General features: G+C 44.8%; 1 protein-coding gene across 1 annotated transcript in view; it reads left to right on the top strand.

Annotated features, from left to right (window-relative positions):
* Nucleotides 1-281: 281 nt before the first annotated feature.
* The window catches only part of FIBCD1 (fibrinogen C domain containing 1), a 76,873-nt gene continuing 58,922 nt past the window's right edge, over nt 282-18,232 (top strand). Inside the window, exon 1 of the mRNA XM_053374080.1 lies at nt 282-885. Coding sequence (XP_053230055.1) covers nt 814-885 — 72 coding nt within the window. The 5' untranslated portion in view covers nt 282-813. The remainder of the gene's footprint in view (nt 886-18,232) is intronic.

The raw sequence follows: 18,232 nt of genomic DNA on the forward strand, positions 1-18,232 counted from the left end.
GCGCGAAGGAACCTCGCGTCTCGGCACCCCCACACCTCATCCCGCCGCGCTCCCTGCTTCGGCTTTCCCTGAGCGGCAGAAGTGCCGCGAGCTTCGGCCAGACAGCTTCAGTACCCGCTCCCACCCCTCAGCATACGCACGCGCGCGCGCCCCACCATCAGCATTCCCAAGAGGGGAAGTTTTCTCTAGGTGGGTCATCACCATCGCCTCCCTTTCCTTCCTTCCTTCCTTCCTTCTTTCCTCCCTCAAGCAGCCCTTCATTACCCCCCGCCACGCACGCACATCCTTCCTGCAAAAGTGGGCTTGTTTTGTCTAGCCAAAAAGAGAAAGAAGAGGGGATTGCCAGGAAACGCAGAGAGAGAGAGATTCCCCCTCAGTTTCTTGCAGATGCGGCAGGTCCCTCCCCGTCCCCGCTCCAAATCTTCCTGAGATCCTGGCAGAAAGAGAGCGAGGGAGGAGGGAGGGAGGGAGAGCGAGCGAGCGAGCGAGCGAACGAGCGCAGGTAAAAGGATCTGCTAAGCTAGAGGAAGGAACCTCAAGACCCCACCAGGAGGCAAAATTGCTCTGTGCGTTTTCCTATCCAGCCCTTTTCTCTTCCCAGCGCTTGGGAAGCAACCCTTTGCCTGTCTTCTTCCTGCTTCTCGTTTGGAACTCTTTTTGGTGGGCGGGGTGGGGGTGGTGGGAGAGAGACTCTCTCCATCACACCCCCTTGGGTACCACTTTGGAGTTGCGGCATCACCGGGGCGACCCTCAGTTGCGTTTGTGGGATCTGTGTTTTATCTCCACCAGCCTTTTCATCACCCTATCCAGAAGATGGTCAACGATCGATGGAAAAACGTGGGGGGAGCCTCTCAGCTGGAAGACGGTCCGCAGGAGAAATCCCAGGTAAGCATTTTTTAAAAAATAAATAAATAAGTGAGGATGGTGGTCTAAGAGAGGCAAGGAATAGAAGAACGGGGGTAGGAGGATAAACCCTGAGTGAAGCAGAGAAGAACTGGTATCGATGGAGAGAGATGTACAAAAGGAAATTGGAGGGGGGCACAATTGGATGCTTAATTTGGATTAGTTACCCCCATTTATACTTACAATCAGGTGGTTAATATGGGGCTAAATAAGAGGATCTGATCCCTTCCCAACAATACGCACACTATATTAATATTCCTCTGCACTTGAGGATGCAACCATCTCCATCCAGAGTAACTCTAGATTAAAAGGATGGAGGCTTTGGATTGGACAGGATACAGGATGCACTGCTTTCTCTCTGTTTCTTAGAAAACCAGCCACCCAAAAACTTTTTTATCCTCCTGTTGATGCTCCTCTATAATGTAATGTGACTGCAGTATCTTTGCACAAAATTAAAAAGATGTAGAAGTATTTGGGGACACGCGGATAGTACACTTTTGCCCATCCAGCCATGTGAGGTGGTTTCCCTCTTAGCTGCCAGTCAATCCACTGGCCGATCTAGCTCAGGACCAGCTCTCCATGGGTTTTAGATGGGGAGCCTCTCCCAGCCCTACCTGGAGATGCCAGGGATCAAACCTGGGACTTTCTGCATGCAAAGCAGATGTTCTGTCGCCAAGCAAGGCCCTTCCATTAAAAATACAAATAGGATCTTAGTCTCTGGGATTCAGTATGGACATAAGGGGATGCCTTATGTCAGATCATTGGTCCATTTAGCTCAGTACTGTCCACACTGACTGGCAGCAGCTCTCCAGGACTTCAGGCAGGGAGTCTTTCCCAATTCAACCTGGAGATGTCAGGGACGGAAACTGGGACCTTCTGCATGCAAAGCAGTTGCTTTACCACTGAGCTGTGAGCTTTCCCTGAAAAGCAAAGCAAGATGCTAGTCCTCATAATTTTGAATCAAGAGCTGAATTAAATAGAGATATACAAAGGTGTTTTATACTGAGACAGACCACTGGTCCAGTTAGCTCAGGATCAGCTGCTCTCTAGGGGTCTCAGACAGGGAGTCTCATACCAACCCTACCTGAAGATGCTGTGGGTTGAACCTGGTACCTTCTGCATGGAGGACATGCTGTGCTACTGAGCTACAGCCCTTGCCAGCAACGAAAACACAATAAACTGCCTTATAGTGAGTTCATCTGCTATACTGATGGGTAGCTGCTCCCACAGAGTTTTCCCCAGCCCTACCTAGAGATGCCGGGGATTGAACCTGAGATCTTTCACCTGCAGAGCAGGTAGTCTGCAACTGAGCTAAGCCCCTTTCCCTAAAAGTAAAGATTCTAGTCCTCATAGTTTTAAATACAATTATACAGGAACACAGGTAACTGTCAGACCATTGGTTCTATCTACCATCAGTACTATCTACACGGAACGGCAGCAGCTCCCCAGGATTTCAGGGCAGTGGGCATTTCCAGACATACCTGGAGGTGCTGGCAATTGAACTTGGAGCCTTCTGCATGCAGAAGCAGGTGTCCTACCACTATACAACAGCCCATCCCATCAAATGAAATCATGATCCAGGCTTTAGGTTGCTGAATTAAAGGCTGATTTCAACAGAAACATAGGAAAGTGGTTTCTATTGGGTCAAGCCATTGGGCCCATCAATCTCAGTACTGTCTATACTGACCAGTGGCAGCTCTCCAGGGGTTTAAAGCAGGAAGAGTTTCCCAGCCCATGCCAGGGATTAAACTGGGACTTTTTGCTTCCCACAGATGCTCTAAAACTGAGCTATGGATGCTCTTTGTGAACAAAGGAAGCTGTCTTGTTCAGAGCCAGACGACTGGTCCATCTAGTTCAGGACTGTCTACACTGATTGGCAGTAGCCCTACAGGGTTTCAGGCAATGGTTGTGTCTCCAACTCCTGCCTGGAGACTGAGCCTGGGACCTTCCGCATGCAAGGCAAGATGCCCAACCACTGAGCTACGGCTCTTTCCCTAAAAATAAAGCAAGATTGCACTGCAGGGGGGTTGGACTAGATGATCCTCAGGGACCCTCCCAACTCTACAGTTCTAAGATCACAGACCTTGTGACTCTGAAGAAAAGACTGATTTTTAAAAAGAATTTAGCATAAGTCAGACATGGGTCCATCCAGCCCAAGATTGTCTGCACTGACTGACAGCTGCTCTCCAGAGCTTTCAGGCAGGGAGTCTTTCCCAGCTGCACATGGAGGTGCTCTTGGGGATTGAACCCGGGACCTTCTGCATGCAAAACAGATGTTCTGCTGCTGAGCTCTGGGCTGTCCTCTTCGAACCGTCACCCCCTTCCCTATGCTGCCAAGTTGAGTGGCATCCGGTCATCCACTGCTGCCAGGATGGGGTGGAGGACGCAGGTGCATGGCTAGCAGCAGTCTTTGGAACAGGTGCTCTCTCTGAAACACTGTGGAGTTGGGTGGCTGGGAGCCCATCATCTGCCCTGGCAACCCTCACCTCTGTTTGTGCGAGATTAGCAGGCGTGCACAGGTCTCTCGCTGGAGTTTCAGGATGGCAGGCTCTGTACATTCACTCCCAGCTTCACCCTCCTGCACACACACACAACCTTCCCCAGGGACCCTCTTGGAACCTGTGTTGCTGGCTGTTGGCAAAATCCTCCTTGAATTATTTAGTTTATTTATTTACAGACAGAATGTCACTCTCTTTCTCTCTGACTCAGAGGCTGAGCCACAAGACAGGCAAATGGATAAACAGGCTGGGGGAGAGGGGGAATGACACTCCCCATCTTGCACCCCCCCTCTCCAAAGCGCCTATAGAAAACTCATATCTTCCCTTATGAACCCAGAGGCATTCTGGTGTTGCAAGAAATGGTATGGGTTGGTTGGTTGGTTGATTGATTGATTGATTGATTGACTGCATTTGCATGTACATGGTTCTCTCCAACTCTTCATTTTAATCCCCACAACAACCCTGTGAGGTAGGTTAGGATAAGAGAGGTAGTGAGTGGCTCAGTGTCTCCCAGTGAACTTCATGGCTGGATGGGGATTGGTCTAGTGCTCTAACCACTACACCACAGTGGCTCTTGGTGATAGTAGGCAGAAGACAAGCTGTAGGCAGAGCCAGAGCCAATTAGAAGTGGAGCCAACTAATTCTAGTTTTGTCTCCCACCCCTTCTACAAGGGGCGACACTGAGACTAAGGAGGAAGAAGTTGACAACCAGGGGCACCCGCTGGACTGCTTGTGAGTAAGAAGACAGGCAGGTGGGTTTTGCCTGGGGGGAAAGGTTGGTGGGGCAGTGCCCTTTTCACCCAAATGGGCAAGCCTCTAGTACTTTCAGTACACAATTGGAACAAAACCTCCAGGCTCAGAAGCAGTCTACTGCAACTTTAGATGCCAGAGACAAACAACTAGTGAGAGCTGCTGCCTTCAAGTCCAGCTTCTGGGTGTCATGACTGGCCATAAGAACATAAGAAATGCCTGCTGGATCAGGCCAATGGCCCACCTAGTCTGGCATCCTGTCCTCCCAGGGACTAACCAGATGCTTCAGTAGGAAAACTGCAAGCAGGACCTGAGCAGATGAGCAAGTCTTCCCTGCAGTTTCCAGCTTTACTGCCTCTGACTACATGGGCCCCCTTTGGCCTGTGCCAGCAGGGATAGTCTAAGGTTCTTACTTATTTTAAACAAGATTTATATTCCACTGTTGTAAATTGATTATTGTTATTAGCATTACACAGCAGCCTGGGGTCAATTTGGATGAAGTGCTGTTTAGGATCGTTAAAGAACAAACTCATACACAGGAAGCACTGCCTCTGCTGCTGGGAATGTGCATGAAGCCTGGTGCAATGAAGACTCCTTTTAAGGAGGAATTTGCAGTAGTAGAAGTAAAATAGCCTGGAGAAATGTGCAACAGTAATGTTAAATAATCTATGTCGGGGCGGGGAAACTTTTTAAACCCAAGGGCCACATTCCTTTGGGGGGGCATATTCCAGCGACATGTGGGGAGCCAGAGGGGAAAGAAGGACAAGCAATGGATGCAAATGTTACTTTAGACTTGTTTCTATGTTTACATGCACGCACCTCTCTCCATCCTCCATGCAGAGCTTTGCCACTGAGATGCAACTCCCTGTTTGTTCCTGCCAACAACCCTTTGCTGCCTCAGCCTAGTTCTCTCTGAACCTTCCATCCTCCTGTGAGAAGGGGGGAAACACACAACATTTTACGCTACACGTGCTACTCACTGGGTGCTAGATCTCTGTGGGACTGTTTGGGGGCATCAGACCCCTGTCCCCCCACCAAAACAAAGGAGACTTGATAAACCACCCTTTCTCATCGAGAATATGTTTCTCTGCCTGTTCTCTCCCTCCCCAAATCTCTCAAATCAGCAGACCTTGTAACAGCCAAAATTGGATAATTTCTTTGCGGAAAGATTCTCCTTGTACTGCATCCTCCCTGCCAAGGATTTTGATAATATGACTTCCATTCTAATGTTTAGCGGAGACATCAGATTCACTGTACTTCCTTTTGTGTATGTCCCCCCCCCCCGGCCCATCTGTTGATTTCAGTAGAATTTACTTCCAGTTTTCGTGTGCAAAAGACTGCAGCTGTGGAGAGCAGGCCCTACATATAACATGTGTTGAGAGTGGGGGAGAGAACTTGTGACTCTCCGTGAATTATTGGACTCCAACTCTCATTGTCCCTGACTATTGGCAGTTGTTGACTGGGGCTGATGAGAGTTGGAGTCCAACAGCACCTGGAGAGTCGCGGGCTTTCTTTTCTGGCTTCACACCTCTGTGAGTGCGTTCAATCCCTAACTGGTTGGGACTTCCGGAGGCGGCGCGAAACAGCAATGGCGGTCCTCTTCAGTTGTTGAAGAGGGGCTCCGCGGAAAAGGGTCGTGCGCTGCGGCACAGCGACGACCCGTTTAGGAAAACCACGGGTAGAGTGAGCCCGTGGCCGTGGGATTCGGCGGGCACCAGGAGCGACCTCGGATACGCAGAAGGGACCCCGTAAGGGGCTCCGGAACGTGGAGGGGGTAGCGGTGCTGTGAATCCATCGCTCTTTCCGCGGAAGCGAAGCCGCGCGGCTGCTGCTGATGAGCGCTGACCTTTCTTCTTTGAACATTTGATTGGAAACAACAAACTCGTGAGTAAGAAATTTGAGGCTTCATTTGGACATCAAATTGGTGAATTTCGGCTGAAAGCGGGAGACGCTAAAAAGGAAGTCAGTCTTCCGTCCCTGTTTAAAGTACTGAGCAAAGTTTTTTTAAAGCGGAAGCGTTGAAAGGAGTTTAAAAGAAGTTGGAACTTACCCTGCAAGTTTGGATTTGATTGTGAGACTGTGCTATACCTCTCTATATTTTGTGGATTATAAAGTTACAAGCCCCAGCTCACGGGCTGCCTGGATACAAAGTAACATCAGACTGTGGCAACTGTGTATAGAGACATAAAGTTACATTGGGCTACTTTGCAGTTACAAAAAAGGAACTGTTGTTCACACCTTCGCAAAGAACCTTTATCATCTGCAGTTTAAAGTGAATTTAGAGGGTTTCCCCCCCTTATTTTGGATTTTACCATATTTGGGAATTAAATGGTGGAAACTTTTGGGGAGCTCCCCCTGCTGGATTGTGGAAATATAAACCTCTGAGAACTGCTGGTTGTTTTGGAAATCTTTTTGCCTGGATGATTGCTTTTCCCATGGGATTTACAATTTGACCTTGAAACCTAGACAGTTGTGGAATGAGTGTGGCAGGAAAAACAAGGGCTGCCAAGAAAGCAAAACAAACTGAACTATTGCAATCAACTTTGCCTGTGCAGCCACGTAGATCATCTGTTCCAATTGTGACAGGTCTGCAAGAAGGACAATTTAAACAGCCAGTTTTGGAGGATATGGCTGCAGGAGGATTAGACCCTATTTCTAAAGAAATATTGGATCAACTGGCAGCATTAAATAAGAAAGCTGATGAACAAGCGGCTAAATTTGACCAGGTTACAGCAACGATTAATAAGTTGACAGACCAAGTTGCTCAAAACACACAGGCGATAGGAAATTTTGAAAAGACTATATCAGAGAACCGAAAATTAGCTGAGGACGCAAACACGAAAGCAGACCAAAACAAAAAAAGGATTGAGGAATTAAGAGGGGAAGTAAGACCACTGAGTAGACAGGTCACTGAACAACAGGCCTATCTGTCTATGGCGGAGCTGAAAAACCGGGAAAGTAATCTTAGGATTAGAAATATTCCAGAACTAGAAAAGGAAGATTTGGCTGGCTTTTTGACTGCAGAAATATCCAAGTTCTGGGGTTTGGCAGAAGAGAAAGACTTCAAAATCGTCACCGCTTTTAGATTGGGAAGAGTGGCCAAGAAAGATAAACCAAGGGATTGCTTGATCATATTGAGATACAAGCAAGAAAAAGACAACATACTTGGCCTACATTTTAAAAACCCATTGGTGATACAGGGAAAGACAGCAGAAATCTTCAGAGACATACCAAAACAATTGTTGGACTTAAGAACTACATACAAGGATCTGGCAAGATTATTAAGAAACAACACAATCCCTTACAGGTGGGAATTCCCCCAAGGATTATCTTTTAATTTGAAAGGGAAGAAGGTGAGAATCAGAACAGCAGAAGAGCAAGAAAAATTCCTAAACGATCACGGGGAGGACCTTCGAAAAGGGACAGCAGGTACCTGGCCACCCCCCACGCCTGGTACAAAAGATCCACCTCCAGACATAGACGAGAAGGGAGACAACCCCATCGGCTAACAAGCTGATCCAGGATGTCTCTGCAGCTTTTTAGTTGGAATATCCATGGGGCAAATTCCCCTGAAAAAAGGAAAAGGATTTTTCACATTTTGAGGAAAGAACAACTAGACGTCATTTGTCTCCAGGAAACCCATGTGACTAGGCTCCACAGAAGAGTGCTAATAAACAAGCGACTAGGCCAAGAATTTATTTCATCAGCTAAAGAAAAGAAAAGGGGAGTCGTGATATATGCAAAGGAGAGCCTAGCACCAAAATTTGTGTTCAAAGATGAACAAGGAAGAATTTTGGCGATCGAAATACAATCACAAGGAGAAAAATTTTTGATAATTGGAATTTATGCACCAAATGAGGGGAAATCTGAATTTTATGGGAAGCTGCATGAGACAATGCTGGACCATATGGACTATAATAACATCATTCTGATGGGAGATATGAATGGGGTTGTCTCCACACACATGGATAAGTCACAAAATCAAAATGTGACTAAAGATGGCAGACTACCAAAGACTTTTTTTGAACTCACAGACAATATGGACTTGATTGATATCTGGAGGACAAAGAACCCCCTAGGTAGAGAGGGAACATTCTTTTCTGAGGCCCACCTATCCTGGACAAGAATCGACCAAATCTGGATATCTAGAGGACTGGCACCCAAGACCAAAAAAGTAGAGATCTGCCCTAAAACTTGCTCCGACCATAACCCCTTGAAAATGGACTTGAGACTTACACCAGCTGGATCCTTCAGATGGAGAATGAATGATGCATTGTTTAGAGACCAGGAGATAGTGAAGAAGGCCCAAAAGACGATGAAAGACTACTTTGAACTAAATTTGAACACTTCGGTGGAAAAAAAAACAATCTGGGACGCAAGCAAAGCTGTTATGAGAGGGTTTCTGATACAGCAGAATTCTATTAAGAAAAAACTCTGGAACGGTAAAAAGGACAAGATTTTGGAAAGGATAAAAGACGGAGAGAAAAAGTTGAGACTAAATCCAAAATCAAAAGAAGTTTTGAGAGAAATAAAATTCCATCAAGCACAATATGCAAAACTGATAAATCAAGAAGTTGAATGGAAAATCAAACAGATGAAACAAAGATCATTTGAATCGGCAAATAAATGTGGGAAGCTGCTATCATGGCAGCTGAAAAAGAGACAAAAACTGAACTTTGTTACCAATCTAGAGGTTGAAGGAGAATGTATTCAGAAACCAGAGGAAATTAGAAAGTGTTTCCAGAGATATTTTAAAAAATTGTTTTCCCAAGGACCCCAAGTGGAGACTGAAATAAATAAATTTTTAAAAAGCTATGGCCTACAAAAACTAACACAAGACAAACAAACTGACCTGAATTATAAAATAACCCAACAGGAAATCGAAAATGCCATTCAGAACATGCAACTAGGCAAATCCCCGGGCCCAGATGGACTTACCTCCAAATACTATAAGATATTGAAGGAATACCTGACTCAGCCATTGATGGAGGTATGTAATCAAATTATGGAAGGGAAGGGGGCACCAGAATCGTGGAAAGAGGCATTCATCACTTTGATACCAAAATTGGAATCTGAAAAGACTCAACTTAAGAACTACCGTCCCATCTCACTCCTAAACGTGGATTACAAGATTTTTGCTGACATTTTGGCAAATAGATTGAAAAAAGTCTTAAATGGAGTTATTCATAAAGACCAAGCAGGCTTTCTCCCGGGCAGGCATTTGTCAGATAATACTAGGAACATTGTTGACGTTCTGGAACTTCTACAGACAAATTTGAATACAAAAGCAGTTTTGATATTTATAGACGCGGAGAAGGCCTTTGACAATATATCTTGGAAATTTATGAAGAAGAATTTGGAAGGGATGGGAGTGGGAAGGGCGTTCCAAAATGGCATAGATGCAATATATTCAGAACAAAAGGCTAAATTGATAGTAAACAATGTGGTGACAGAAGAGTTTAAAATTGAAAAAGGAACACGACAGGGGTGCCCCCTATCACCCTTGCTATTTATTTCTGTCCTTGAGGTTTTGCTAAATTTGATCAGGAAGGATCAGCAGGTGGAAGGAATACAGGTCGGAGGAAAACAATATAAACTGAAGGCCTTTGCAGATGACTTGGTTTTGACATTACAGGAGCCGGTGTCCAGCACAAAAAGAGTATTGGAATTAATTTCTGAGTTTGGTCGGGTGGCGGGATTCAAGTTAAACAAACAAAAAACTAAGGTTTTGGCAAAAAACTTGACACCTTTAGAAATAGATGGGTTTCAGAAGGAAACAGAACTAAACGTTGTTAATAAAGTGAAATACCTGGGGGTCAACTTGACTGGGAAAAATTTGAATCTGTTTAAAGATAATTATGAAAAATGTTGGTCTGAAATTAAAAAGGATCTAGAAATCTGGTCAAGATTGAAACTTTCCTTGTTGGGAAGAATTGTAGCAGTAAAGATGAATGTATTGCCAAAAATGCTGTTTCTGTTCCAGACCCTACAGATCGTGGACAGAGTGGAATGTTTTGGAAAGTGGCAGAGGGACATTATGAAGTTTGTCTGGCAGGGCAAAAAGCCCCGAATAAAATTTAAAATATTAACAGATGCAAAGGAAAGAGGGGGTTTTGCCCTGCCGGACTTAAGGTTGTATTATGAAGCTGCATCCCTCTGCTGGCTGAAAGATTGGTTTTTGCTAGAAAACACTGATGTCCTAGATCTGGAAGGGTTCAACAATGCTTTTGGGTGGCATGCATATTTGTGGTACGACAAGGTAAAGTCTCATAAGTTGTTTAAAAACCATATTGTAAGGAAATCTCTGTTTTCTGTCTGGACTAAATACAAGGACTTATTTGAAAACAAGACTCCGAGGTGGTTATCACCGATGGAGGCTAAAGCCACAAAAATACTTAATATGGGGGGTGGCTGGGCAAAATACTGTGAAATAATAGAAAGAGTGGGTGACACTTGGAGGTTGCAGAGCTTTGAAAAATTGAAAGGGAAGGTGCGAGACTGGTTTCACTATGCCCAAATTTTAGAGGTCTTTAAAAAAGATAAAAAAATTGGTTTCCAGGTGGAAAAATCAAAATTAGAACTAGAATTACTTGAACCTAAGACGAAAGTGCTTTCAAGAATGTACAACTTGCTGCTTAAATGGAATACTCAAGATGAGACAGTCAAATCAGCCATGATAAAATGGGCACAAGATATTGGATACAACATTATGTTTGAGGACTGGGAAAGGTTATGGACCACCGGTATGAAATTTACGGCATGTAGTGCCTTAAAGGAAAATATTATGAAAATGATGTACAGGTGGTACATGACCCCAGTCAAACTTGCAAAGATATACCATTTGTCTGATAATAAATGTTGGAAATGTAAGGAGGCTGAAGGAACTTTTTACCACCTCTGGTGGACATGCCCGAGGGTGAAGGCCTTCTGGGAAATGATTTATAACGAGTTGAAAAAGGTATTTAAGTATACCTTTCAGAAGAAACCAGAGGCCTTCCTCTTGGGCATTGTGGGCCAGAGGATACCTAAGAAAGACAGAACCTTCTTTCTATATGCAACGACTGCAGCAAGAATTCTCATAGCTAAATACTGGAAGGCACAGGAGCTACCCACACTGGAAGAATGGCACACACAACTGATGGACTATATGCAACTAGCCGAAATGACTGGCAGAATCCGAGACCTGGGAGAAGAGGCTGCGGAAGAGGATTGGAAAAAATTTAAGGACTATTTACAAAAACATTATAAGATATATGAATGTTAAAAATTTGCTAAGGTTTGAGGTAAATATGCTTCAGTATTGAAATTCGGAGTTGATAGAAACAAAGTTAATGATTGAGAAAAGTTTTAATTTCAGAGTGAATAATTAGATGAAAATACAAAAACACAGGAAACAAGGTATTAATTTGCTGTTTATATTTATTATAAAGAATGCAGGGATGGAGGAGATGGGGAAGTCCAGTGGATGATGAAAAAAAAAAAAAAAAGACTTCGAAAAATGAATTTTTTCTTGTTTAATTTCTTTTTCTTTCTGTAAAACCGCTTTTGTTGTGTTATTGATGATGGATTTAGATTCTGGAAAAAAGCAATAAAAAAAATTTATAAAAAAAAAAACAATCCCTAACTGGTTGGGGCCTTTGTGTAGGACAAGGATACAGAGCCTGTTTGCGGTGTGTGCATGTCAAATTGTAAACAGTAAGGTCTGCTGTTGCAGTTAACATACTAAACTCAAAGTAGCTTCCAAAAAATATACTGGCATATTTACAGGCTCTCAAGTCTCAAATATTGAAATGTACCTTTCCTAATGAACCAACTAATGCTTCAGTTTACAGTATTCACTTACCAACTAAAGCTTACTGCCCTATGTTCTGCCTCCGCTGTCAGAGGCAATCTGCTTCTGAGTATCAGTTGCTGGGAAGCACAAGTGAGAAGAATGGTTGTTGCACTCAGGTACTGCTTGTAGGCTTCTCATAATGGGACTCTTGTCTAGCCACTTAACCCTTCAATACATTATGGTTTGCAAGGGACTTATCTACACATTATCACTACACTTTTATTTTGAAGGAAAAGCAGCCATGTGCTCTTCCCTCTCCCAAGAAAGATTGGGGGCTTTCTCTCCTCTTCCTCCTCCACCTCCTCTTGCTTCATTTATTACATTTTATCCCACCTTTCCTTCAAGAAGCTCAATTACATACTTCTCCATCTCCCCATGTAATCATCACAACAACCCTATGAGCAAGTGTCTGGCCAAAGCTCACCCAGGGAGCTTCATGACTGAGTGGTGGATTTGAACCCTGGTCTCCCAAGCCCTTGTCCTGCACTCTAACCATTGCACCACACTGGGTCTTTGTTGCCTCCAAAGGTGCTGTTTTCTGGATCAGGGCCCTCCCTGCATGATTACTTTTCCTTTGTATGATGAATAGGCAAAACAAAACAAAACCAGCCATACTATTACTAAAATAGAGCGTGTTTTTTAAATTAAGGTTTACTCAGAGTAAACCTGTTGAAATGAATGGACCTAACTTAATATTTTTCAATTTCAATGGGTCTGTTCTGAAAAATAAAAACTTATTTGAATACATCCCAGAGTGTTTTAACACAATGCATAGTTTGACCTACTGAGTTTGGCCTAATTTTCAGAGCCAAATGACATGTCATGTTAACTGATATCAATACAAAAGCCATGTTTGTCTTCAGGAATAAAGAGAAATGTGTTTGAGCGCCCCTTGAGACTAGCTCTGAATAAGGATCTTTCTAGTAGAAAATGGAATGAATGTTCAGAGATGACAACTAGCTTCCTCAGTTGTCTCAATGCACCATCTGATGAAGGTGGTTGTCACAGAATCTTAGGCCATTTTGCATTAAAAAAAGAAAGAATAAAAAAAGCATATTCAAAGTTAGTCCTTTAGAGAAACACATTTCTCTAAAAGTGTTTTTAACTTCTCTACTTAGAAGAAGTAGCCACCTAGAATCACAGAATCACTGAACTGTGGAGTTGAAAGGGACACATCTAGTCCAACTTGCAATGCATGAATCACATCTTTTCCTTTAGCGGAGAATAAGTAGCTTTGTTTGGGGGATCCCAATCTGGAATTGGGGAAATCAAATAGATTAAGGTGGGAAGTGTTAATCTTGCCCATTGCTGCAATTCTCCCCACCTTCCTACACACCAGAGTTCTAGACCTGATCAGATCACTACCATCTCCCCTAGCTGCTATCTAAAGCATTTCAAAAACATTTTCCAGACCACATTTACATTTTTTTTTAAAAAAATGCTTATTCCTATATACATTAAAATGTAAGGGTGTCATCACAAAATCCCCATTGAAGAATTTGTAGTGTCTCATCCGAATCCTGGATTTGCATGAAGTTGGGGCAGAAGGCAAAAGAGAAGGCAGGTTTTAAAATGGCAATTTTAAACAACAGCATAGTTTTCAATAAAGCAGGGATGTTGGGACACAGGCATGGTTGGTGAGCAATATGAGCAGGGGGGCAGCCCCTAGTATTTTTGTTACTATCCTTTGACATGCAAATGATGCTTTCTTATGTGCTCATTCTTTGGCATGAAAGAAAGAATCGTGGAAGTGCTCATTTAAAAGTTGCTGAAGTGCTTTAGGTCCAGGCAGAGGGAAATTGGGTTGTTGATATCACATGCACCAGCTAATAGCTCGTCCCATTCTATAAACATCCCTCCCGTTTAGGCTGTTGGAAACGTCTGTAATCCTTTTTCTTTTTCAACACATGCAAAATGAGATGTTTGTACTGAATTTGATGAGGGCACTTTTGTAAGGCGGGCGTAGAACCTGCCTCTGCCAATGTTTGAAAGTGTCTTTCACAGCTGACTTGGTTAGTGAGTGCCTTGTCAGGAAGACAACCAGGTTCTCTGAGATTTGGGAGCATGAGATTTAATCCTCCCAGACCACAATCCCACTTAAAAGTGCTGTGCGGTGTAAAATCCTCCCTAGGAAGGCAACAGATGCGGTGGCTCAGACTAGATTACAGGAAAGAAGTACCGTGAAGGGGATCAATCCTTGTTATCACAGCAGGAGGTGAAACACAAACATTTTTTATTTATTTTTTAAAAAGGAAGTTATGAAACTTTGTGTGTGTGTGATTGTGTGTGTGTGTAAGCCAGAAAAGTATCATGCAGCATATTCAGAAGGAATTACGTTGCAAGCCATGGTTCAACACCACCTTGTTTCTCAGTGATCTGGTTAAGCCCTGTAATGTTTTGCCTTGCAAGGGTTGCAACAGGATAGTTATTGCTTCATATTGCTAAGGAATGTACTCAATAGATCATGTTAATGCCATGGGCTCAAGGACCATGTGTGCTATTGGAATAGAGGGGGTGCAGATGGAAACCTGTGAGTTCCCCCTTTCTTATAAGAGCCTGCAGGATCAGGCCTATGGTCCATCTACAGCTTTCTGCTTCCCACAGTGGCCATCCAGGAAGGAAGGCATGTGCAACAGCACTCTCCTAGCTTGTGTTCCCTAGCATCTGGTATTCAGAGGCACACAGCTTCAGACAGTGGAGGGACAACATAGGATGAGCCTTGCTGAATTGGCTCATTTAGTCCAGCATCCTGTTCTCACAGAAACCAACCATATACCTGTGGGAAACCCACAAGCAGGACCTGAGCACAAGAGCACTCACTTCCTGTGGTTTCCAGCATCTGGGATTCAGAATCATTACTGCCTCTGACCTTGGAAGCAGAACATAGTCGTTATGTCTAGTAGCCTTAAAGGTAAAGGGACCCCTGACCATTAGGTCCAGTAGTAGCCGACTCTGGGGTTGTGGCGCTCATCTCACTTTATTGGCCAAGGGAGCTGGTGTACAGCTTCCAGATCATGTGGCCAGCATGACTAAGCTGCTTCTGGCGAACCAGAGCAGCGCATGGAAACGCCGTTTACCTTCCCGCCAGAGTGGTACCTATTTATCTACTTGCACTTTTACGTGCTTTCGAACTGCTAGGTTGGCAGGAGCAGGGACAGAGCAATGGGAGCTCACCCCGTCACGGGGATTCAAACCGCCGACCTTCTGATCGGCAAGTCCTAGGCTCTGTGGTTTAACCCACAGCGCCATCCTCCATAAATTAGCCTTATCTTTTAAAGCCATCTTCTTTTAAAGCCATCCAGGTTGGTGGCCATTGCTGCCTCCATTGTGGGAGCAAGTTCCATAGTTTTAACTGTGTGCTGTGTGAATAAGTCCTTTGCTTTGTCTGTCTTGAGTCTTCCAGAATTCGGCTTCATTGGATGCCCATGCACTCAGGGGCAGAGTACATAGTTACCTCATGCTTCAGGCCCCAGAGGTATGCCCTTAAGTTCATTTCTTAAAGAGCCAGGCAAAAAGCAACCAGCCTTAAGTTCTGAGCACTGCCTTATCTACCTGAGAACATGGGCAGCTTTGTTTGGAAGTCAGAAGAGATGATCAGCCTATACAAACTGCTTTGTTACGGAGTCACACCACTGGCAAGCTTTGCTAGCTGCTTTGACTGGTGTAGATCTCCAGGGATCCCAGTCCCAATTTCTGCCCAATATCCTTTTGTAGTTTGAGATGCCAGGGATTAGATCTGGGGCATTCTGCATGCAAAGCATGTGCTCTGCCACTGAGCTGCAGCCTAGCTGCATAATCCTGTTTTATTCAGCATCTAGTTCAGTATTGACTGACTGTAAACAGCTCTCTGGGGGCTCAAGCAAAGGGAGACTTTCCCCTTACTCACCCATCAACTGCAACTCTGGTTTTAAAACTGGAGATTCCAGAGACCAAACTGGGGACTTTCTATATACAAAGCTTGAATTCTGCAACTGGACTCTGCACTCTTCCTCATGGTGGGATTACTGCAATGTACTCTTGGGAGGGTTAGCCTTCGGGTTGGTCCAGAGGCTTACAGATGGTGTAGAACATGACACCTAGGTTGCTTGACCCTACTTGATTTGCACTGGCTGTCAATCTGCTACCAGGCCAAGTTCAAAGTTTTGGTGCTAACCTGTAAGTCCCTGTACAGCTTAGGACCAGGTTACTTGAGAGACCATCTTACTCTTTATACACCCAGTAGATCTGTGCATATTGTGGGAAAGTTTCTCTGAGAAGTTCCAAAGATCTCAGTAACCTACTCTGAAGTTATTCATAGCAGGGCCTTCCATGTGGCTGCCCCTGTTCTGTGGAACAGCATTCCTCTTTGATGTGCCCACTTTCTGCACTATCTGAAAACAACCAGAGATAGGTTTCCCCAGTTGGATAAATGAGTCTTTACCATGAGTGTCCACTTGTTAGGGTTTCAGTCTTGTTTTAAATGTATTTGCTGTATTAAAAACCCCCAAAAACTGTTATGCATAAATTGCCTGGAGATGGCGATATAGGAAGGTGATTAATAAATTAATGGTAATAATAGCTACTACAACAGCAACAGCTCATACTTGAAACAATCAATGGCTATTGCTTTGGGGAGAATGTGCTCGTAGCAGTGATGGCTGGCATATTTTGGGACTGGCATGGTAGACACTGGCAGAGGAACAGGGGTGCGGGCGGAGCGCACTGCCCCCGGCAGCATGATCCCGATGGGGTGCCAGTGGCTGCCCCCCCTGCTGGGCACCACGCTCCTGCAAGAGGCGCACCATGCCCCCAGGATGCGTGCCATGCCCCTGCGGGCGGCGCACCACACTCCCGGGATGCACGCCAGCCATGCCCCCTTGCCTGCTCTCCACCCCCACCCCCCGCTGGAGCTTGAAGCTCCACCACTCATGGTAGATAGCCATGAAGCCAACGATAGGTGGCGCCAGAGCCAATGAAAGGTGGAGCAAGGGCCAATGACAAGCAGAGCCAACCAATCCATGGTGGATGGGACTCTTTGGCACTGGTGGGGCGGAAGCCAGGAGGACCAATAGCAGATGAATCCAGGACTACTCCCTACCAGGTCATAGGAGGGCAGGCAGCTGTGCGGGGGGGGGGCAGACTGATATTGTTTGGGCAGTACCACACTTGCTTTCATGGACCAGCCTCCACTGCTCATGTTAGATTTCCAAAAGAGAAATAATGGTATATATATTTCACATGGACGCTCCCACCCCAAAATATATTTTCTCTCTGAAGTTAAGCCCTATTGATTTTTGATGGAGTTAACTTTCAAATAAGCATGCTCAGGAGTCCTTAGGATGTATCGACCAACAGCAATAAAAGTGTTCTAATGATGTAAAAAGGGCCTTCAAATAACCAGGGGGGTCCAGAAGTGGTGTGTGCGCCCGTGTGAAGTACCGGTACTTGCTGGGGGAAGAAGGTGTCCTGGCCTCCCCCCTCAATTCCTCCCCCTGGCACCACCTGTGATTCAGAGAAGCAAGTTCTGTCCTGGTGATCCTCAGATGTTGATCAATTGGGAAGGGATTTCAGATTAGTGTATTGAAGACGATAAAGGGACTTGCGAAGACAAATCCAAGAGGATGGGCTGAAAGAGCAGAGGGTGTTTAGCTTACAGAAAAGAAGATTAAGTGTCCAGGGGGGAGATGACAAAACGATATTCAAATATTTAAGACAACCTTATGGATAAATCTGTGACGGCTATTAGATTTCTATCCTCTCCTTCATCACAAGAAGAACCTGCTGAATCAGGCCAGTGCCCCATCTAGTCCAGTCTCATGTTCCCACTGTGGCCACTTGGATGCTTGTGGAAAACCTGCAAGCAGAGCCTGGGCACGAGAGCCTTCTCACAGCAACTGGTATTCAGAAGGATTACTGCTTCCCACTGTTCCGGCAGAGCATAGCTGTTCTGGTTTGCAGCCTCTCAGTGGTAGAAGTTTTGCTGCACATTCAGAAGGTCCCATGTTCAACCCCATGTGTCTGAGGGCAGGGCTGGAAAAGACCCTTGTCTGGGACCCTGGACTACTGCTGACAGTCAGTGTAGATGATACTGAGGTAGATGGATGAACAGTATGTCTCAGATTAAGGCAGCTTTGTGTGGGCTTGGTCTTTGGTTCACAGTTTGCTTTTGTTTTTGTTTTATTTATTTATTAACATTCTTATGTTACATCGGTAAACATTATCATATTACATCACAAGGCTTATTATAATATAATTTTCAGCATGTATA

The sequence above is a fragment of the Podarcis raffonei genome, chromosome Z (genome assembly GCF_027172205.1).
Source record: "Podarcis raffonei isolate rPodRaf1 chromosome Z, rPodRaf1.pri, whole genome shotgun sequence".
In the NCBI taxonomy this organism is placed as follows: domain Eukaryota; kingdom Metazoa; phylum Chordata; class Lepidosauria; order Squamata; family Lacertidae; genus Podarcis; species Podarcis raffonei.